Source organism: Pantherophis guttatus, chromosome 3, assembly GCF_059756535.1.
Source record: "Pantherophis guttatus breed Tessera chromosome 3, ASM5975653v1, whole genome shotgun sequence".
Lineage (NCBI taxonomy): Eukaryota > Metazoa > Chordata > Lepidosauria > Squamata > Colubridae > Pantherophis > Pantherophis guttatus.
In genome coordinates, this window is record NC_142065.1 from 176,862,084 (window position 1) to 176,885,641 (window position 23,558).

The 23,558-nt window shown below is 36.6% G+C and overlaps 1 protein-coding gene across 1 annotated transcript in view; it reads left to right on the forward strand.

Annotated features, from left to right (window-relative positions):
• CLVS1 (clavesin 1) overlaps positions 1 to 23,558 on the forward strand; it is a 34,908-nt gene that overhangs the window by 4,189 nt on the left and 7,161 nt on the right. The window contains exons 2-4 of the mRNA XM_034429843.3: positions 5,816 to 5,990; positions 18,006 to 18,116; positions 21,688 to 21,923. Coding sequence (XP_034285734.1) covers positions 5,816 to 5,990; positions 18,006 to 18,116; positions 21,688 to 21,923 — 522 coding nt within the window. The remainder of the gene's footprint in view (positions 1 to 5,815; positions 5,991 to 18,005; positions 18,117 to 21,687; positions 21,924 to 23,558) is intronic.

Genomic DNA, 23,558 nt, shown 5'->3' on the forward strand with positions numbered 1-23,558 from the left:
TATTTAGAGAGCAGTAATTGTCAGAAAGTTAATAAGATGCAAGATTAGATGAACAAAGAAGGCTATATGGAAAAATAACATGAGTGCAATTATGCATGGATACATACATTTTATCAGTTTTAATATGTCATTCCTGTAATTTGATCAGATGAAGCCACAAACAAATGAGATAGGAAATAAAAAGAAGAAATGAATTAATGGGAAATGAAGAAAATAAACAAATTGAGAAACATGTATAAATAATACTGTAAATGAATGGAAATGGATGCATTTAGTCCAGATAAAAATATTATGAATATATTCTTGATGAAAAGAATATAATTAATAATTGTTCACTCTCATTTGTGGATTATGCATCAATGGAATTACTTTAGAGGAATATAAGTGTAGGGGAAAATATTAAATAATTGAGAAATGATGAACACATTTTTCCAGGAACTGCTAGGAAAGGATGTCATAATTAAAATGGCTCATACTAACGTATTCTTTAAAGATTTAGTTAATTAATTTAGTTAATTAATTAACTTGATCAGAATTGACCTGTGGAGAGAGTCTTCCATGCTCTTTCCAAACAAGAGGTTTAGCTTTACAAGTTAAAGGCATATATGTGAGGTCAGTGCAGTAAATTAGGGAAAATACAGTATTTAGCAGAAAAAAAGTTCTGGAGAACATATCTAAATTGCATAAAATATACATTTTAACGCACAGCTGTCTGATTGCTGTCTGAAATACACATGAGAGGATCTTCTGAAGACAATTTTGGTCTAATGGTTAAGGTACAACGCTAGAAAGCAGGAGACTGTGAGTTCTAGTCCTGTCTTAACCATAAAAGTCAGCTGAGGGACTTTGGGCCAGTAACTCACTCTCAATCCAACTCACCTCATGAAGTTATTGTGGGGAAATAGGAGAAGGAAGGTGTGTTGGATATGTTCACCACTTTATGTATTTGTAAAAATAATAAAAGCAGAATACAAATAAACAAATGAACATTGAGTTGTTTTGAATTTTGGCCATTCTGCTGATGGGGGGCATTGACCAGCCGAACATAAAAGCAGATGAAGTGTTGGCAATTTAATTCCTCCTTTCTCCCTCCATGTTTTCCAAATGTGCTCTGGAACTGTGGTACATTCCCCAGAACAGATTTTTAGAGATATTGGAGTGAAGAAGGAAAAAATTATATATGTTTTAATGTTTAAATAATTTTAAATGATGTCAACTTGATTCAACCGGCTTCTTATCAGTAGAAGCTTCAGATCTAATTAATAATTTCAATCCAATTGATTTAACAAAACAAATCAGATTCAATCAGATTTGAATCAAATCCATTTACACAGGCCTAACAAATATAATCAAAAGTATATGAATCATACAGATTAAGTATATGGAGGAACACCATGTCCATTGAAGTTACATGCTGTAATTGGCTTTAGATATCTCATTGTTAATGTTGATTGGGATTAGTAATAAGCAATATCTATCTATCTATCTATCTATCTATCTATCTATCTATCTATCTATCTACCTACCTACCTACCTACCTACCTACCTACCTACCTACCCACCTACCTACACACACACACACACACGTTGGTAATCTATTTCATATAATTTTATGTTTCTAATTAATGATAATAATTTATTTTGATGAAAACCAATTTTGCAATATTTATGAAATAGTTTAAATAAACATATATTGAGAGTTAGTTTGGTGTGATAGTTTTAGGTTAGACTTCTGAGACTATTAATTCCAGTCCAACTTTAAGTACTAAATTGATTGCGTTACTTTGTGCCAATCTCTATCTTTCAGTCCTAGGAAGCAGGCAATGGCAACCTATTTTAGAAAATAGGTTGGGACTTGTCCAAGTAGTGATCTTGGACTTGAAGGCACAATCTATATTATACTTATTTTTGTTCTACTTTTATAGCACTATTAAATCAACAATTAAGACTCATTTATACTAACCAGCATCTGAATTTTGATTCTTTTTTTTCTAAACTAGATTAAATGCTACTATTTATACTCTATTGCACATTATGATGAAAAGTCCTACAACAATCATATTAATAAAGGAAAATATTTGTAGCTCAGGTTTGATATGAGGGATCTCTGAGCTTGTTTGTTTTCTTGCAGACTGATGATACCTTGTTTTCTTGCAGCACTGGTGTTACCTAGTTTGGGATGAAACTTCTGCAGGGAAACAAGCAAGCTTTGAGAGCAACAAGGATCCCTCAAAGAAAACCATATTTCTATTCAATTCATATTGATTTATTGCAGTCAAAGACTAATATAATGCTAGCTAAATTTGATCCACCAGGAAGTACCGATAGTCCTCAACTTCACAACCATTCATTTAGTAACTGATTGAAGTTACAACAGCACTGAAAAAGTGACTTAGGTCTATTCTTCACACTTATGACTGTGGCAGCATCCCTGTGATCACATGATCAAAATTTGGATACTTAACAACTGGCATATGCTTATGGTGACTGCAGTGTCCTGGGGTCCTGTGTTTACTTTTTGTGACTTTCTGACAATGAGGAAGCCAATTTATTTAACGACTGTGTTGCTAACTTCCATGTTTTACTTAACATGGCAAGAGAGGTTGTAAAATGGGGCAAAATTCACTTTACAACTGTCATGTTTAGAAACAGAAATTTTGAGCTCAACTGTGGTCGTAAGTCAAGGACTACCGATATATATATATATATATATATATTGGGTTGATTTGTAATAAAAGTTCTAAACATGATAAAGGAGATGACCAGGCTGAGCCCAAGGGAAGGGTCAAGTGCACCATCAGTCTTGAGTCACTTCGCTCTCACAAAAGATCTAAGTCCAGTCCACCTTGAATTCCATTGACTCTTATCTACCGCCAATTTGCTTTGACTGTTAGTTGTTCATATTCTTGTAGAGTGTTAACATCCAACAAACCTATAGTCATTTCAACAGTCTCACTTCCCGATTTCTTACACCTGACACATAATGATTTAAGCAGATTGGAATTAATTAATTTATTAATTATTTAATTATTTATTTATATATTATTATTTATAAATTATTATATATATATTATGATTTATAAATATTAATTATTTAATAAATTATTAATTAATTAATTAATTGGAATTAATAAAGCAGGTTGGTATTAATTTCAATTAAAGAAATATGGGAATTGATTATTATGTGAAATTGGTTCAAATTGAGTTAGGACAGGAGAGTCAAACTCACAGTGTCACGTTGTCGTCATGTGACATATTGCGACTTTTCCCCCCTTCACTAAACCAGGGATGGGTGTGGCCAGCGTGTGACTCATCCAGCCCATGGGCCGCAAGTTTGAAAGCCCTGAGCTAGGATAAGTCATTTTATGTTTTGTTTCTTAAAAAAAAAAATTATGGATTACAACCAATAAATTGGCTACAATGAAGCACTAGCATATGAAGTTAAAATTGGAAGGTAATAAGAAAAAAGAAAGGAAGAAAAGTACTTCCTGAATTATTGAAAAGTGATATAAAAGAATCTCCAAACGGAAATGAATGATGCTGACAGCATATTTCCCAAAAATTGTGAACTTTTGTCAGCCTGAATATTTTATAAACCATTAATAGGATATGAACGCAAGGCTTTGAAAGGTACTCACTCCCTGTAGCAAAGGCCTAACTCAATCTGTCGGCCAATTATGTAGCTGGGTATTGCAAACTATTTAATTAGCAGCTGTGCTGGTGTTAATTAGATGAGCAACAGGCATGGTTTTAAAATGAAATGAAATGAAATGCTGAAGTTTCCCTTGGTTTTGATCAGATGACTCCACAATAATTCATTAAGCTGTCTCTTTAAATTATACTGGGGGGGACAGGGCAGAAAAAAATATTGGACAAAGGATTTTTTTTAAACAAATATTTATTTCCCCAGTAAGCCTAAACATTCTTCTAATTTGTGTTCACTTTGCTATTTCATCAAAGAAGTGTTTTCTTCTAAAAATCTATAACATAATGTTGAGTCCCTGGTTGTTTCTAAAAACTGAAAGATTTACTGTATTTAATTTCCAGTCATTTCTGCCAAGGATTTCATTAAAATTTTAGTGTTGCCTGATTTAAAAAATATTTCTAACAGCTGTAAAACTCCACTTTCATTGCTTTTATATAATCACATTTATATTATATAGTTTTACATCATCCTTTATTACGGTGTGGTTTTCATAGCCTTTATCATTTCAGTGATAATTCTTAATTCAAGTTATTTTTCTGCAGCTTACAGGCTAGGCTGTTTGTACTACTTTCATTCTGTCCTAATTAAAGAGATCTTCTTGTAAAGATAAAATGGAAGAAATAAGCCTGTTGCCTTGACCTCCTAGAGAAAAAGTAGGATATAAATACTGTATGCAATAGATAGCATCTCAAAACAAACACAAGGACAAAGGAAAGATATCACTCACTCACATACACACTTGTGAAACTAAAGATATATATACAGTACAAGGTTAAAAAATATATCAATATGCACACATATACAGCCCAAGCAGGCAGTTTTGAAACAAAAATGCCCTTCTTTCAATCTTAACTTGTTCATTCCAGAGGTGGGTTTCAGAAGGTTCTGATCAGTTCTGGAGAACCGGTAGCGGAAATTTTCTAATTCATTGGCCAGATTACCAGCCTGTCCATTTATCTATTAACTCATATACTTTTATCACATGGAGGGGGAAAATATTGTAGAATAAGATGTCATTGTGATGGGATTCCATCTCCAGTCCAATTTAGATCTAAAAGCCTCATTGTCAAGCCTCCTGTGTTAGCAAGAATGATGTGGTTGGACAGAAGACGTAACTGGGAAATAGCTTTGTTCATTGCATTCATTACAGTCCACTGATCGTTTCTAAAAAATTTTACTTTATTTACTATAATAATATATTGTGCCACAATTTTATGATTTATTGAACAGATAACTTTGAGGATAGCAATTCCAAAGATCAGGAATGAAAAATCTAGTACAAGAAACCACATTTATTTATCTCAGCAAATTAAAGTTAACAAGGATTAAAAGTAAATTCTAGTATCATTCGCTCTGGTGAGAAGAAAATAAATTTTCCCAGCCCTATGATTATACTATATTTTCTCCTTATTCCTGACTTCTATTTTGATAGCCAAAAACTATTTTCTTTTTGCTTTGTAAAATTCTATGGTTCACAGGACTCAATTTTTTCCATGATTCAGAGGTGGTATTCAACAGGTTCTGACCAGTTCTGGAGAACTGATAGTGGAAATTTTGAGTAGTTTGGAGAACTGGTAATTACCACCTCTAACTGGCTCCACCTCCATCTATTCTCTGCCTCCCGAGTCCCAGCTGATTGGGAGGAAATGGGGATTTTGCAGTCACCTTCCCCTGGAGTCGGGAGGGAATGGAGATTTTGCAGTATCCTTCCCCTGCTATGCCCACCAAGCCATGCCCACCAAGCCACACCACACCATACCCACCAAGCCACGCCCACAGAACCAGTAGTAAAAAAAATTGAATCCCACCACTGCTATGGTTCATGGGGCTCTCAAAATATTTTGTTTTAGTTGTTATATCTTGATATTCTAACAATGCCTATTATACATAATAATGAGAAGAAATTCCAAAAATAACTTTGCACAGGTTCAAAGAAGTAAAGTCATCACTTTGTCACAATTTCTACTGGTAGAAAATGAGCTGAATTTGTCTAATGCCACAAAAGCAAGTGTTTTTGTTTTTGCTTCCAACTTATGAAAATGATTAAGACATTTTTTGAATGATTTTAAGAAGCAGTAATGATTTTTTTCTCTTTTCTCCCATTCTTAGAAATTCCTTCGTAGATATTTTACGGGCTATTCTCTTGTCCTTGGAAATTCTGATTGAAGATCAAGAGCTTCAGATAAACGGCTTCATTCTAATTATAGACTGGAGTAATTTTTCCTTCAAGCAAGCCTCCAAATTGACCCCTTCAATCCTCAGACTGGCTATTGAAGGGTTGCAGGTATGTAGCACAGATGAAAGTGTAATACCTTGAAGAATACCTTGGGTTTTCTTTCTTTCTTTTTTTTTCCAGGAACACTGTTGTCAAGTACAGAAACAATTAAAAAAATCAATAGAAAAATCATGTTGAAACTTGAGGCTTAATTAAGAAAGTCAGATGTTTATTTGTTTCAGTGAAACTCTGAGTCATTTTTACCACAGGGTTGTACTGCATGCTGCAACAATTAGAAATGTTTAGAGATTTAAGATTTAATCCATGGGACTTCCGGGGGATTAATAATTTGCAACATCTGTCAGACAAAATATATACCACACGTATACAGAGTGTCTGCATATGTGCTGAATGGACGATAAAATAAATATCCAGAGAGAAAGTTAGCATCATTCTGTATTATTATAAGTCCAAATAGCTTTAAAAAAAATTAAAACAAAAAAGTCTCCAAACTATTAAAGTCAGAGGTGGAGATGTTGCCTATGTTTACATTCAGAAATAAATGAACAAACATTCCTAGAATGCTGGGAACAACATATGTGGTTTGCTCTTAAATATTCATTCTGGATTCTGTCAATAATAGCATTTGAATGACTGTGCTTTTTCAGCTGAGGGCAACCTAAGGGATACTAGGAAAAGAAATGCTGAATCCACAGCCATTTTTTTTTTTCAGATCAGAAAAGTTTGCATCACTAAGTGCTTTGGGAATAGCCGACTGTGGGGTTCTTGATACTCTCTGAGTTTGGTGGTTTTCTTGCAGACATTTCATTACCAAATTAAGCAACATGATCAGTGATAGAAAGGAGTGAGGTTTGCTCTTATTTTTATATGCTAGAATATAAAATACTAGTATATAAGAATAAGAGCATTTTGTATACTTTTTATATACTGTATGTATACTGTCTGGCTGCCAATCTTTCCTGAAATGCCCTTCACACATATGTGGTAGTTGTTCCCAACTCTAGGGCGTGGTGCTCATCTCCGTTTCAAAGCCGAAGAGCCAGCACTGTCCAAAGACATCTCTGTGGTCATGTGGCTGGCATGACTAAACGCCAAAAATGCACAGAATGCTGTTACCTTCCCACCAAAGGTGGTCCCTATTTTTCTATTTGCATTTTTTACGTGCTTTTGAACTGCTAGACTGGCAGAAGCTGGGAGCTCACCCCGTTACCCGGCACTAGGGATTCGATCCTCTGAACTGCCAACCTTTCAATCGACAAGCTCAGTGTCTTAGCCACTGAGCCATCGCGTGATTAAAGCCTTAGTGAAGTAAAAATGTACACTTTTGAAGATCAACATAGCCAAACATGAGCTCTAGCTCTCTCCCTACGCAGCACTAGGGATTTGAACCATTGAACTGCCGACCTTTCGATGGACAAGCTCAGTGTTTTAGCCACTGAGCCACTGTGTCCCTCCCCACTCCTTTAGGGATGTCTAATTTGCCATAACATCCATGGGAAATCTCTAAATTATTGTACTTTAACAACTAAGTGATATTGATCAATAGTCCTAAATAGTTGCAACTATCCAGAATTTGCTTAGTTTATCTAATATTAAATACTATGATCTAATAGTCATAAAAAATGCTTAGTTTATCTAATATTAAAATACCATTAAGGCATGTTTACATGTTCTATCTTTGATACACTGGTAAGGACTCTTCAGTTAAGAATAAGTTTGGAATCCTTTATCTGTTACAGATGCTATTCAACTTTTGAATATTTTTGAATATTATATTTACTATGACTTCAGTAAAAAGTATATTATTCATTTACTCTATTGGATTTCATAAAGACAAGGACCCCTCTCCTAGAAGTGTGGTGCTGCTGCATTAATAATTATGTAATATTCAAAAAAACTACACAGTATTTTCAAAGGTAAAAGTGAAATAATACTGGAATACCTAATGTACCACTGATAAATTTCCTTGTTGGGAGGAATGTTGTGTATATAATATAGTTATACTATAGTAACATTAGTGTGTGTGTGTGTGTGTGTGTGTGTGTGTGTGTAAACAATTGGGTCCCTCATTAGGCTGAATTCTTTCTAAAGAATGTTAAATTGCAGTCCCAAGTTGATTAATAGGAAATGAACACTTTTGTGCAGAAGGTTACTATTTGCCTCTGTCTTATTTAATTTGTTCCCTAATGTTACTTACATTTTACATTTTACTCTAGATCAGTGGTTCCCAACCTGGGCCCCACGTCCCACAGAGGGGCAATTTGATTTTTAATGGGGGCAATTGAAACCTTGTTTAAACCAAGTTTTAGGCTTCCTCCTGTGAGTAGGAGTTCACTTTTTGAATAGTAAGAATTATATGTCACAGGAGGGGGCCTTCAGGATTTTTGAGATGCTTAGGTGGAGCATGGCCAAAAAAAGGTTGGGAACCACTGTTCTAGATGTAAGAAGAGAGACCTAGCTACACTTTGCATAGATAGTTGATGAGAATATAGTCCAAACTGTATGCGATCATGATTTTCCAACATCTTATGCATAATAATAATTTGTAGTTTTTATATCACCAGTAATAAAAGTTCTCTGGGTTTTAAAAGCAAACATTTATTTATCATACTTCTGAACATATGCCTAGCATCCCTGTTGTGAGTGTTGAGTATTTTAAAGGCAGATAATATAAACCCATGACACGTCTAATTTGGAGCATAAATCTAGTCATTGGAAGTTTCCAATTGGCTGTTGCAATATGCCTTACTGAACAGCAAGTGTGGGTGTAATTAATAATTTCGATTTTGGATCAACACAGTTCCAGAATTCAAAATGTCAGTTATTCTGATTTTCTGTGTGTATAGAGACTTTTTGTATGTGGGGCAGGGGAACATATAGCAATCCTATTCTGTCCATCCTATCACTTCCTGAAATGACTGTTGATTTCAATTTAAATCTGCTGCACGTAAGCCCAGCCTTTGCAGTCTTACAAACCAATGATTGAAGGATCGAAGAGTGAATTATATTTCTGTTTGGTTTAAGGATAATAGTAGTTTTGGAACCTTTTGTTTGGACAAAGGATTAAAAACCTTCGCTGTTCCCACAGTTCACCCAACAGCTATTAAAAGTAAAGCTTTCTTGAGGTGAAGTAATTGGTGTCATTTATATTTTGTTCAGCATCTGAATTATGTAGACGCATTCTTTATTCTTTCTTTCTTTCTTTCTTTCTTTCTTTCTTTCTTTCTTTCTTTCTTTCTTTCTTAGTTCGATTTATATGCCGCCCTTTTCCGGAGACTCAGGGCGGCTTACAATGCATTAAGCAATAGCCTTCATACTTTTGTATATACCTGCTTAGTAGGGCTTTCGCCCCCCCCCCCAAGCGGTGTTCTTTTTTATACAAAGTCAGTTTATTGCCCCCACAATCCGGGTCCTCATTTTACCTACCTCGAAAGGATGGAAGGCTGAGTCAACCTTGAGCCTGGTGAGATTTGAACTTGCAGTAATTGCAGGCTGCTGGCAGCTAAGTGCTACTTTAACAGCACTTAGTCCACTGCGCCACCAAGGCTCCTTATATAGCAATGTATTAAATAGTAATAAACTTCTTGTCAGGAACAGCATTTGAAAGAAATTTATTGTTGTTGGGTTTACCAAAGGCACAGGAAAATATGCATTGTTCTGCTTTTTATTGCTATACCTGTCACATTCTCAGTATAACATCTCTGGGGCAAGTGTTACTCTAGAATGCTTTGTTCCAGATGCTTGTCAACATTAAAAGATTTTTTTTTTTGAAGTGTCAGAATCAGAAGGACATTGGAACAATGAAAAATTCTATGTTTTATTAAATGGTTTAAAAACTGCACATTAATCATCATTTAAAATTGTATCTTTATAGATAGGGCTTCATGAGCTATTATAAGCTGAGAGAAGACCTACAGATCATTAGAGATATAGGTACTGCCAATGAAACCATGTAATAGGCTATAAACATGGTTTTGTTGCGCCAATCATTAGGATAGTATTTTCTCATTTTCAAGCCGTTACGTTTGTTTTGTTTGTTTCCCAAAAATTTATAGAATAAGCAAACCAAAATAATTGTGACAGGGCAGTGTTAGGTCAGGTCATTAAATTCCTGCATCAATCAGATTTATTACCCACTTTTCATAAATGGTGCAATGTTGGGCATAAAATAACATTAATACTTTCATTACCTGACCAATCTGTTCTGCAATAATAATGTCAGGTTATAAAAGTATAGAAAAGGACAAGACAACAATGAAATAGAGACACCTATCAAAGTTGCATTCTATGATACTGCTGGTAAAAACTTAAAATTTAAAATACTGAAGAGAAAAAAAATGAGATTCTCCAAATAAGTATCTTTGGAAAGTGTATTCCATTAAATTGGACAATACTTTTGGACAGGTCCTCTTTGCATGTCATTTTATTTTTGTGTAGAGGAGGAAAATGATGAGATAAAATGACCAGTATTAATAAACTTGAAGAACAGGAGGATGAACTACAACAAAGACACAATCAGACAAGAGATTTGAGTCCAAGGCAGAAAATAATTTGAGGAAGTGTCTCAGACCTAATTTGTAATTCTCTGGAACATAAAGGATGGAGGGAAGAAGTGTATTCAGATTTGCAAGATTCTTTTACTGTAAGCTTATAATAAAAGTATTATTAGCATTCATAAGGTTGGTTTCCTAATCTAATCTACCTTGAAGGGCTGACAGATATTGATTATGATTACAGGGAATAAGGTATAATTTGCTTTTTTTCATAGTTTTTGTATTTGAGAGAAAAGTGGTTGGCAGCCTCTCATTCCGTGTACTTCCATGAACATTCCAAAAGATTATCCTGGCTTGTAGGATATCTGGGGGGAGGTGGGGTGTAAAAAGACCTGGGTATTTAAAAGCCCCAAACATTAGCTGAACAAAATTTCTTTTACTAAGCCTGGGAAGTATATACATGTATCAATATTTCAGAAGGTATCTTCCTAGTAAAGCAAATTTCAAGGAAAGTAAATAATATTTAAACCTTTTTTTACATCTACAAGTCCAGAAACATTCAAATACATATACATACTCATACATACATTTCCTTGATTTTCAAATAAGTTCCATTACAGTCAAATGGCATCCTTGGGTGTCACCCAATTCCTTTAGGATAAAGATCATTTTTCCTAACAGCGTTATGGGCAAAGAAGGGAGTACTGAATAAAGGCTATATCCTTTTCTTCCTAACTTCTTACATAAATTTTGATTAATAAACACTATTATAGATGCCAAGCATTTCTGCCTTCTAGGTGTTGTATTAAACAGAAATTGATGTCATTTTGCCAGATTTAGGCTTATTTAATCAACTTTCTCTCTACAAGAATGAAAAATGCTAAGTAGAAAATGTTCAGATGAAAAAAACCAAACAAACTCCATTATACCTAAGCTATAGTTAAACCACATTAAAAGGGATATTGAGAAAAAATGTGTATAGCATTTTTGTGAATCATCAACAATGACATAGACTCAATGGCATGCATATTAATTTTCTATATACTACTAAATCTTTCGTGTTTGTTTGCAACCTTCAACAGGACAAAATAGCACATCCTAGGGCTTCTATTTTTGAAACAACATAAATAGGCTCATTTACACAATGCATGCAAAATCCAGGGCCCATGACTCCTGTGAGATTAAAATTTGATAAACCTGTGTCTGCTTTAGTACTGCCATACGGCTGCACCACTGCAATCAGTCATAGTCATATGACCATCATTTCCAATGCTCCAGTTGCCAAGTTTGAAAAACACTGATCTAAGGAATGTAAAAATTCAGGGTTTATTCTAATAGACCAGAATAGGCCTATGATGAAGATAAGACTATGGTGAATGAATTAAGAAATATTAAAATATTAAATAAGTGATGGGGAAAGAGTAAGTAAGACAGGTTAAAGAAGTTATCTACTATGTTTTTAGAAAGGCTTGTGAGAATGGTTGGGCAATATACTTTGTGCCAGTTTAATGGATCTGTCATGTATTTCAAATAATTAGCTATTGATACCCTGCTTAAGGAAACAAATCCTTCAAAGAGAATTACATAACTTACTTATGATAGTTGCTTGAGGAGAAGGACAGCTGGAATTGGCACGAATTTTTCATTGCCTCCTTTTTTGCTGTGTTTATATTGCAATGCTTTTCAGAAATCCTATATGGTTGTTCCTGGAATGGTGTAATTCATCAGTCTTTTAATATTTAGATTGTTTAATGGTGTAGTGAAGAAGACAGGAATCAGTCTTTCTGAGGAAGAAAAATGGAAGAATGAAGCAATAGTGTTTTTCTCTTTCACAAACTGTTTATATATGCATGAATATTATCTTTCTGCCTGTGCAATTTATCTTCATTCACAAATATGTACAAAATGATGCTACTTTCAGGGATAGATTATATTTTTCCTATAACTAATTATTGGGTACCAACCACATTGTTTAGTTCTGGTTTTTATTGTAAATGAATAATGGCTTGCTTTATCATTGATTTACTGCATATAGATTTGTTTGGATTAGCATGGGACATTTATTATGCATAATGTCATTCTCTTTGCTTTATTCTATACACCAGTAAGCGATGTAAATGCCATCTTAATGTTCTTAGTTTCTTTAATATATATTGCCTCTAGAGAGACTTGTTTAGAGGGAAATGTCACAATAATGTATAAATAAAAAGAGGTATATGGTCTTCCACTTTCTAGCCTAGAGCCTTTACCACTAGACCAAACTGGCTCTCAATAGAAATCTGTAATGCTGCAATAATTTATATGCAAAAGTGAAGGGGTTCCTCTTTGTAAAGATGTATTAAGCTGAATTTGCAAAGTGTGAGTAGCAAAAGGCAGTAAGCAATTGCACAACTATGAGAGTGTACGAAATATGAGATTTATTCCTTTTCTTTGTTCGTTTTCAAGTTAGGAACTTAGTCAAAATCACCAGATAATCAGTGGAAAGTCAAAATATATTTATTCACTCAAAGCTGTCAAGGTGCTTTGAGCGAACAGCCACAGAGTGCATGGTTTCTCCATCCTTTTTTAAAGATCTTTTAGTTCAAAATTTAGACAACCATTATCAATAAAATAAAATGCAATATTTTTGCTCCATTAGCATGAACATCTTCCTCCTAGCATGAACATCTTCCTTTCATATTCTGTTAAAACATATGTTTCCTTATTTTAAAGTTATGGCAAACTTCTTTATTTATGGCCGCCCAAAGATCATGTGCTTCTCTAGAGCTTGTGTTACAGAGACATCTGTATTACCATCATCTCACTAATATTGCACAAATATCCAGGGCTCACAGAGCAATTCTACAGATGCCAACTGCTTTCAGATACCAACCCTGAGACAGCATATAATGCTGCCAGGTTCTGCACAGCAGTGTTTAAAATCTGTCAGATGATGGAAACAAACATCTAGTAATGTGATGGATATAGTCTGCCACATACTAACTTTTATACTTCTCTAAACCCAACTAATTCTTCTAGATTCCTTTTAGACTCTTGTTTTACTATATACTTTCTGTTTTATCTGCTCTAACTTTTTAAAAAAATATTATTATTTTGGACTCTGATTTACCTTTTATGCTTTTTAATTGATTGTATCCCATCCTCCTTATGGTCTGTGATCATCATAAGGTTTTCATTTGATGGTTAAGCAGAAGTCTCTTTATTTATTTATTTTATTTATTGGTTCGATTTATATGCCGCCCTTCTCCGGAGTCTCAGGGCGGCTTACAATGCGTTAAACAATAGCCTTCATATTTTTGTATATACCTGCTTAGTAGGGCTTTCGCCCACCCACCCCCAAGCGGTGTTCTTTTTTTAATACAAAGTCAGTTTATTGCCCCCACAATCCGGGTCCTCATTTTACCTACCTCGGAAGGATGGAAGGCTGAGTCAACCTTGAGCCTAGTGAGATTTGAACTCACAGTAATTGCAGGCAGCTGGCAGCTAAGTGCTACTTAACAGCACTTTAGTCCACTGCGCCACCAAGGCTCCTAAGAGCCTTAAAGATCTTTGAGGGATCTTTGGTACTCTCTGAGCTTGCAGATGTTTCATTACCCTAAATAGGTAACATCATCAATGCTAGTAAGGAGTGCTGTTTGCTGTCAGTTCATATTCTGGTATCTTGCCTGTCAGTGTGGGTGGAGGCAGTCTTCAAGATTCTTTGGTTGGGCTGTTTACTAAGGGCTCTTTGGCAGTTTCTTGATTGTTGGTCTGAAGTTAACCTTGGAATTAATCTATCTGATCTGAGTGCTGATTACTGGTGGAGAGGTGCAAAAGAATTTTCATAAAAATTATTTAATTTCACAATATATAGACAGATTTAACCATAGTTTCAATTGGGAAAATGTGACAATCTTAGACCAGGCCAAATCCAAAAATGCCAAGGAATTTCTAGAAGCCTGGCACTCTGACAAATCAGCCATCAATAGACTCATAGATATTAACAATATCTATAGTCAATACAAAAAAGGCAATCAATTAGCCCCAAGAGAAAAAGACTCCAGCACCTCTCTGCCAATAATCAGATCAGCATAGATTAATTCTAAGGTTAACTTCAGATCAACACTTAAGTTAACAATATCCCAATCAAGAAACTGCCAAAGAGCCATCAGTAAAAAGCCCAGTCAAAAAATGTCTAAGACCAATTCTACCCACACAGCAAGCAAGTCACCAGAATATAAACTGACAGCAAACTAGCACTGATGATGTCCCGTCTGCAAGAAAAGAAGTAAGCTCAGAGAGCATTAAAGACCCCTCATTTCATCCCTGAGCTACATATAGTCTTCCTTATTTGTACATTTTGTATTTACCAGATTCATCCTTTTTGCATTTGGGCCTTCAGTATTTAATCCAACAGAAAATTAATGGATTTTTGAGGATTTATTTCAGTGGAAGTTTTATTTATACTTTTAATGTAATATTACAAACACCATATTAAAGAAAGTGATGAGATTTTGGCATAGTCAAGAAGCTGCTCAGTATTTTTTATGGGTAAGAGGAGTTTAGAGGCTGAATATCAGATTGCCTTCATTTGTTAGTCTCTTCATTTCTTCAGAATTAAAGATGATCCTAAAAATGTTCTTTGCCTAACAGTAGCAATGCTGACAATAACTATAAAGGCAGTGTTGAAATGAATTGAAACTAAATTAAGGATATTAGATTTGATTATCTCTGTAATCCTTCCTTCCTTCCTTCCTTCCTTCCTTCCTTCCTTCCTTCCTTCCTTCCTTCCTTCCTTCCCCACTCCCTCCCTCCCTCCTTCCCTCCCTCCCTTCCTCAGATTTTTGGTTTGTTTTGTTCCTCCATCTGTGTTGCTTGCTAATTTTTGCCAAACCCACAGACTGGCTATTTTCTTCTTTCCTAATTTCTTGGCCTATTTGATTCATTTATAATGCTGACTTTCATGCAAAAAAGAATGAAACTGAATATAAATTTTCTAAATGGGAGTATGTGGGCAGATTAAGAAAGTGCTTCATTGACCAGCAGGAAGTAAAGGTTTGCAGCTAATATTCTAGTGGTATTCATGAACAAGATGTGATAAACTAATGTCACAAAAGTATTATGAAGAAAGACTTCCTGTTTGATTTTTCCTTGCTTTATTTCCTACAGTGAAAAGTATGAAGGAAATGGTTTAACGGGATTAATCATATGCTATTAAATTCTGTGGTTCTATTTCCATCTAGGCTGGCAAAGATATTCAGAATGAAAAGGTTTATAGCAGGAATTTTTCGAAGAGGCATAACCTAGCAACAGGCATTCCATTAGGGCCGTGATGGCGAACCTGTGGCATACATGCCAGAGCTGGCACGCAGCACCCACTCTGATTACATGCGAGCCATCGCTCCAGTTCAGCTCTGCTGCACATACATGCATGCCTCCCGCCAGCCAGCTGGTCTTTGGGTCTCTGCTATGCATGTGCGGGTGGTGGGGTACATGCAGGACGGCTGTGTGCGCATGCAGAAGAAGGTGGGGCGCATGTGGGAGGCACACGCACGTGCAGGGGGACACATGTGGAGGATGTACGCACATATGCGCAGGAAGGCAGGGTGCATGCAGGGGATGCACACGCATGCGTGGGGGCCGGCCACATGCACAGGGGCCACATGCACATTGCATCTTGGGGGTTCAGATGCACATGCATGCATTCACACACACGCATACGTGCTATTAGCATTCGGTCCAGAAAAGGTTAGCCATCACTGCATTAGGGTCTCTTAAACAGAAAATCAGAAGAGCCATAGAGACATGCTTTACTAAGAATCTAGAGGATACCTGCACCTGCTTAAAAGTGCAGTAGAAAAAGAGATCCGATCAAAGAGAATATTTGTAGCTCAGGGTTGTAGCAACATCCTTGATGCTTTCTGAGCTTGGTTGTTTTCTTGTAGATGTTTTATTACCCATACTAGGTAACATCATCAGTGCAAGTAAGGAATGGGGTTTGCTCTCAGTTTATTTTCTAGTGGCTTGCCCTATCAGGGTTGGTGGGGATGGTTTAGAGGTTCTTTGATTGGGCTGTTTATTGTTGGCTTGTTTGACAGTTCCTTTATTGGGGTATTGTTTACTTGATTATTGGTTTGATGTTAATCTTGAAGTTAATCAATGCTCATCTGGGTGCTGAATGTTGGGAGATGCTTTGGTCTATTTGTTCTCTTTTTGGCTTGTTGATTATTTCCTTTGCATAGTATATAAATATTGCATATGTCTATATGTCTATTGATGGCTTTGTCAGGGTGCCAAGCTTCTAGAAATTCCGTAACATTTTTGGCCTTGGCTTGGTCTAGGATGGTCACAGTTTCCCAGTTGCAACTATGGTTGAAATTGATTGTTTGAATAGGGAGTTCAAATTATGCATTTCTTTTGAAATGGTAGGGATTACATTTACTTTTTAAAGAAATTTGGCCTCGATCCATCTATTCTTGCATGGTATTAGATCTGTGGAAGACATTTAACAAGGCCTTTGCTTTCTCTGAGAAATCCCAACAGAAGCCTGGCTGCCATTTTCTGGTTATCCACAGTTTCTGAATTTTATATAGTCCTTTGTGAGCTTAACTCTGTTTTTCTACTGGTGAGCTTTTATTATTAATGTTTTGTTTTTATATTGTAAGTTGCTACTGGCTAGTTTTATCTGGAGCGAGTAGGTTATAAATGTGTTAAATAAATGAATAATTGAGTAGTATATTGTAAAGACAGCTATTTTGTTCTGTTGAATGCACAGCTCTTTCGTATTCAGAAATCTCAGGAGAAGAATTTTGCCCTTCATCTTAAGTGCATTTGGAATATATATATATATTCAGACCTAAAACATTCACCATTAGTTTATTCTCTGTTTTCCTATGAATCTAATGTACTGATTTAACAGGATATATGAGAAATATAATTTCAGATGCTGCGTTCTGCTTACCTGAAAAAGAATCCCACTGTTGTTGACTCTGAAAAGCTTGACTCTACCTGCATACTAATTTGTTGGGTATCTGTTCAGAGCCCCCCAAAGCAGGCATTTGTGTCAGTTGCCATGGCGCTGTATGCTGTTCCTCCCTCTCGACAGCTTCACTTAACATCTTCCTCTATCCTTTATGCCCAGTTCATTCACCCAGAAAGTTCAGCTATTAAAACAATGCCTTGAGGAAGGGCTGAGGAAGGGCAAAGGCACAGGGTGAAGAGGTAAACCATGCCTGTAGATGTCTAAGGGGACTTGGTTCTGTGACCCCTCTGGGAAATACAAACCACAAACCATGTCATATTCATACTTGATAGATATGCACATATACAAACTCTCATGAAAATAGAACTAGGATGAGGGTAAGCCCCAGCTGTGGATTTTTTCAAATTTGTTCTATTGTATAAAAGAGCAAACCGAGCACTAAAACATAGTGTGGCATGGTTCTGTGATTGAATTGTCTCTCAAATGCACCAATTAATAGCCAAGACTTCTCCTTTGACTTCTCCTTCTCCTCTGACTCCGGACAACAGGCCCTGCTGTTTATCTCTGTCAGTCTCTGTTAATTAGAATCTGTTTCTTTCTTATCCACAGGACAGCTTTCCTGCTCGCTTTGGAGGCATCCATTTTGTGAACCAGCCGTGGTATATCCATGCTCTCTACACGCTAATCAAGCCCTTCCTCAAAGACAAGACACGGAAAAGAGTAAGTAATGAGAAAATGAAGCAAGTCTGTGATGTTGCAAGCCTACACGTGATATTAGGGAATTTCTACTCTTCTCTGCCTCTTCCTTTTTCTCTTTGTGGTTTGCAACAAGGGATGATGTCTCAGCTGGATTTTGTCAGCAGCCTACATTTAATCACTATTTCAGCAGGAGAGAATTATTTCCAGGTTCCAAGCCAAGTATCAGAAAATCTTTCATCATATACACATGGAAAAAGCAACTTTCTGTAAAATATAAAATTATCTAATTTTCAACCCAATGCCCTTTTAATGCCGTGGACGATTCATCCTGTTCCCTACAGGACACAATAGGTTGCTAAACCCATTGATAGATAACATTTCAAGTCTATGTTATCAAAGGATAACATAGATCCTTTTCCCCCCAAACATTTTAACCTTGGAGAAATCTCAGATTTTGCTGTTAGCATACTGTTTTTTATGTAACCAGTTGAGAGCAAAATCACTGATAACAGTTAAACTTCAAATGCTATTATAAAAGGAAAAAAAACCTTGGGATATTGATTTTTATGATGCATGCATGCATCCATCAACTTTTCTTTTGTTAGGAAATGCAAAATTATGCTAAATAAAAAGTAAGAAATAGTAAGCAAGAGTTAGTAAAGTTAGTAAAGTTCATATTCAAGACATGAAATAAGGAGGCAGCAAAAATTTGGTTGACTAGAATTGAGAATATCTTTGAAAAGAGAAAGATAAGATATTCAAAGAAAAATAAGACCATGTATGAAGCAGTATATGGACATGATAAAGGCAAGGTAGAATTGTTCGAAAGGTCAGGTATAGCCTCCTGAGGTATAGCAAATGATTCCGAAATACATTAAATTTATTTAGATTTTCCTTTCTTTAACATTTGGCCTATTTCTTTTTTGAGACTATTATTTTTTATTATTTTTCTGTACTTTGGGACACATTATTTTATCCTAGCAGAAAAAAAGCATAATGGAGATATTTTTATCTACGCATGAATATATAATTCAGTGATGGTTAACCTTTTTGGCACCGAGTGCCAAAATGGGGTGCATGCATGCCAGCGCACTGGAACCCAGAAGAGAGCAGCTGGCCTCTGCGTCCATGCACATCGGGTTCCATCGCACGCATGTGCGCCAGACAGCTAGTCTCTTCTGGGCTTGTGCGAAGACCAGCAGGTCGGCGTGCATGTGTGTGCCGGAACCCAGAAGAGAGCAGCTTGCCGGTGCGCATATGCGTGCTGGACCAGTTGGCTGGCGCGCATGCGGACGACGGAACCCAAAAGAGCAGCTGGCGATGGCGGGCATGCCCACAGAGAAGGCTCTGTGTGCCACCATAGGTTTACCATCACGGATATAATTCATTCATATGTATGATTTAAAAGAGTTACTTGTAAATGCAATTCTTCTAATGGAAAGCATTGTAGCCGCAGAGGCTATTTGATTATAATGTGGCTCTATTTGCTTGATCAAATCTTTTTTAAAATTATAATAAATTGAGGGATATTGTGAACAAGGATTAGTAAACTGCAATTTTATAGATATTTCTATAGAAATAAACTCTTTTGAATTTAATGATACTTATACAAGCCTAGTCATGGAGAGGATTACACTATCGGTTGTTTTTTTTTTAATGTAGTGTCCATTCATCCATAATGAGGCAAGAATAAGAAGACATTTCTGTAAATTTTATATATAAAAATCTTATAAAGACATCCGTTAAGTTATATTGGATGTGAGAAATTGCAGGTCAATTCAATGTGATGATTTTTTTTTCATCCTATTGTGAGAGCAATAAAGTCAGAAGGTGCTGATTTTTTGCTATGTATGGCATTATGTTCTGCAGTCTCTGGTTGCTGTTTGATTGCAGGGCATGGGGATCTATGGGAGGGCAAGGGGGGAGCAAATGACAAAGATGCATTGTGACATCATGATTCAAACACCATTAAACTTGTATCACACACCCAAAGGTGAATACTTAAAGGTGAAATATTATATCATGATATTACCATTTGGAGATAATCTGGGTTTCCTGTATACACTTCTGTTGCCAGAGCACATAGTTGCTCAGAGGTTTGGACATACTTAGGGTAGGATTCTTTAGGCATCTTACCTGAAGAATCTTGGTTTCAGATGCTGCTGCTCACTCATGCCCAGAGTTTTCTGTGGCCACAGCAATGGTTTCTTAGCTCTCTGTCAATGTTCTTTAATGTACTGCACTCATGGTGGAGGAACTTCAAAGATCAAAGTCAGAATGGAATGGAAACTTCAACATCATTGTTCTTGAACACTTTATTTTCTTATCCATGTTTGTACAGTTTATATGTTCATTACCATTTGTTTATTCAGTAATCAAACACAGAATTATTTTATTGGATTGATGTTATCCAATCCTTGCTTTAAGGCTGAAATATTTCTTAGACATATATAAATATGTATCAGATTATCACATTCTAATAATATAGTAATACAATAAGGTGATGACTATGCGTAAAAATATATTTCAAAAGAGACAGAGAACAAAAATGAAAAGAATACTAAAACAAGTAGGTAGCAGAGTAGGAATGCAATTAACTACCTCTTCAGCTGTTTCCAGATGTATTGGACTTCAGCTCCAACTAACAAGTTGGAGCTGAAGTCCAATACATCTGGAAACAGCTGAAATAAATGAAAAGTTTCAGGAAAAATAGACTGATTTTATCTGGAATTGACAGTCAACAACACAGGCATAATGGTTGGACTCTTGTCATTCATCAACTGTTCACAAGGCAAACCTCTTGATGAATGTGTGAATGTCCAAATAGGGATTTATATTTGAGGCCAAAATTATTTGCCTGCAAGAAGGCAATGAAAACAACAAAAGCTTGGCTTAATTCCAACAGGTCAATTGCTATTTATTTATTTATTTATTTGCAAAACAGTAGTACAGCTAGTCCTCAATTTATGACCACAATTGAGCCCAAAATTTATGTTGTTAAGTGAGAAATTTGTTAAGTGAGTTTTGCCCCATTTTTCAACTTTTCTTGCCATATGTGTTAAGGGAATCACAGCAGTTGTTAAATTAATAATACGGTTGTTAAGTGAATCTGGTTTCCCCATTGACTTTGTTTGTCAGAAGGTTGCACACTGCAGCTGTCATAAATGTTGGTCAGTTGTCAAGCATCTGAATGTAAATCATGCGGCCATGGGGATGCTGCAACTGTCACAAGTGTGAAAAAAAGCTGTACAGGTATTCCAGTGATGGGTTCCTCCAGTTTGGCCCGGTTCCCCCAAGCCGGTAGTGGTAACTGTTTGAAGTTACAATGGCACTGAAAAAAGTATTTATGACTATGTCACTTTTTTCAGTGCCGTTGTAACTTCAAACAGTCACTAAGCAAACTGTTGTCATAAGTCGAGGACTACCTGTACAGCTTTCTGAACATTATTCAAAGGCAGGTTTTACATAAAGGGCAATTCCACTGTTCTTTCGCTATCAATGTATCTTTTTCTTACTTTTACAAAAATCTTGATTATTGGAATGGCACAAACACACTGTAACAACATCTAATATCTGTTTTGTTTTTAAAAAGATCTTTCTTCACGGAAACAACCTTAATAGCCTTCACCAGCTCATACACCCTGATTGCTTACCTTCAGAGTTTGGAGGGACTCTTCCTCCCTATGACATGGGCACTTGGGCTCGGACGTTACTTGGACCGGATTATAGCGATGAGAATGACTACACTCACACATCTTACAACACCATGCATGTGAAGCATTCATGTTCCAACCTAGAGAGGGAATGCTCTCCAAAACTCATGAAAAGGTAAGATCAAAGAAAAAAGCTTCCATCTAGAAGAATTTTGTCTGTTTTCTCTCTTTAACTAGAGGATTAGGAAATATATCTGGGCTTGAAATCACCATGAGTAGCAAGAAAGAAATTTTGAAAACTTTGCCATCTACTGTTTATATAGATTTTTGCAGCCCAGATATGGAACAGTTCTCACCACTTCGGGAGAACCGGTTGCCTGCGGAGCTGGCAGCAGAGTCGGACAGTGAGGAGGCTGGGGAGGATCATGGGCCAGTCCTGGAGTCAGGGGAAGGCCCGGACGAGGGTTCTGTGTCAGAGGCAGAGATAGGGCCAGGGCCATCTGGGAGTGATGTGCGGACTCCGAAGCCTCCAGAGTCAGACAGCAGAAAGGCAGAGGAACAGGAGGAGCCTGTTCCTAGTGCACGCATGCACAGAGCTGCCAGAAGACAAGAGCAGCTAAAGCAAAAGGGAACACTTGGGAGTAAGGCCAGAAGATGATTGGCCCCTCCCATTAGGCTTAAAAGAGCAGCAAAGGCTCTTGGGCTCTTTGTAGGAAAGCAATGTTGCTAAATCTATTTCCAGTCGGTGTCTCTTGTTTCTGAACTTCATGGGGCTTTGCCAAGAAAGGCAGGGTGCAAAAGAAGATAAAGGTTTGTGATAAGGCCAAAGGACTTTTTCTGAAGGACTTGTTTTGGAATTAATCTGGACTAATCTGGGAATGAAGTAATTCTCAGCTGTTATAATAAAATAGTTTTGTTTGGGACTAATTGTGTCTTGTAATGACTAAGTGAGCCTAGGTCACAACAAGCAGTGAGATTCACTTACCTTCCCTACCAGTTCTCAAATGTCTGCTCATGCACAGTAGGCTCACGTTACATCAAGTTGGGTGGGCAGAGCCTCCCGCCGTCGCAGCTACCAGTTCGCATGATCTGGAGAAAACCGGCTGAATTCCACCACTGTATATACACATATACACATACACATGTACGTATGTATAAATAATTTTTATCTGGGCTGCAAAAATCTATACAAACATTAGATGGCGACGGGTTCAACATACATATAACATTTTCCTGGGTTTTATTAATGACAACTGATCTTCCTGGGGTTGTTCTCTATCACCTTATGCTTCAGTTCAACATCAGTAGTTTATCATGGGGATGGGGGACAGAGTCAGCTTTGTGTGCAGGCAATAAGATGGCGCAGCTGAATATGCAAGGAAGCTATGGGAGGTGTGGAGTCAGGTTACTGCTGCCTGCATGCTGATCAGCTGCTTGACAATCTGCTTGGCAGCAGATATAAAAGAAAAGTATGCTTTCAAGTCTGTTTTGATTGCTGGTGACGATCCTTGCAGTTTTCTTGGCAATATTTTTCAGAAAATGCTTGCCGTTTATTTCTTCCTATGGCTGAGAGACATGACTGGGTTCACATTACCCAACTGACTTAGGACTTAGAACTCATGGTCTCCCAGTTCTAGGCTGGTACCTTAACCATTAGAGCAAAGTGGCTCTCAACAACAAAGGAAGGGAATATTAAAACTGACGTGCTCCGGGTGTCAAATACACTAGGTACATTAATGGTGTCATGTTGTACATAACAAGTGATTTGGGTGCCTTCTGAACACACCAAACAGGGTTGAAAGGAATCTCT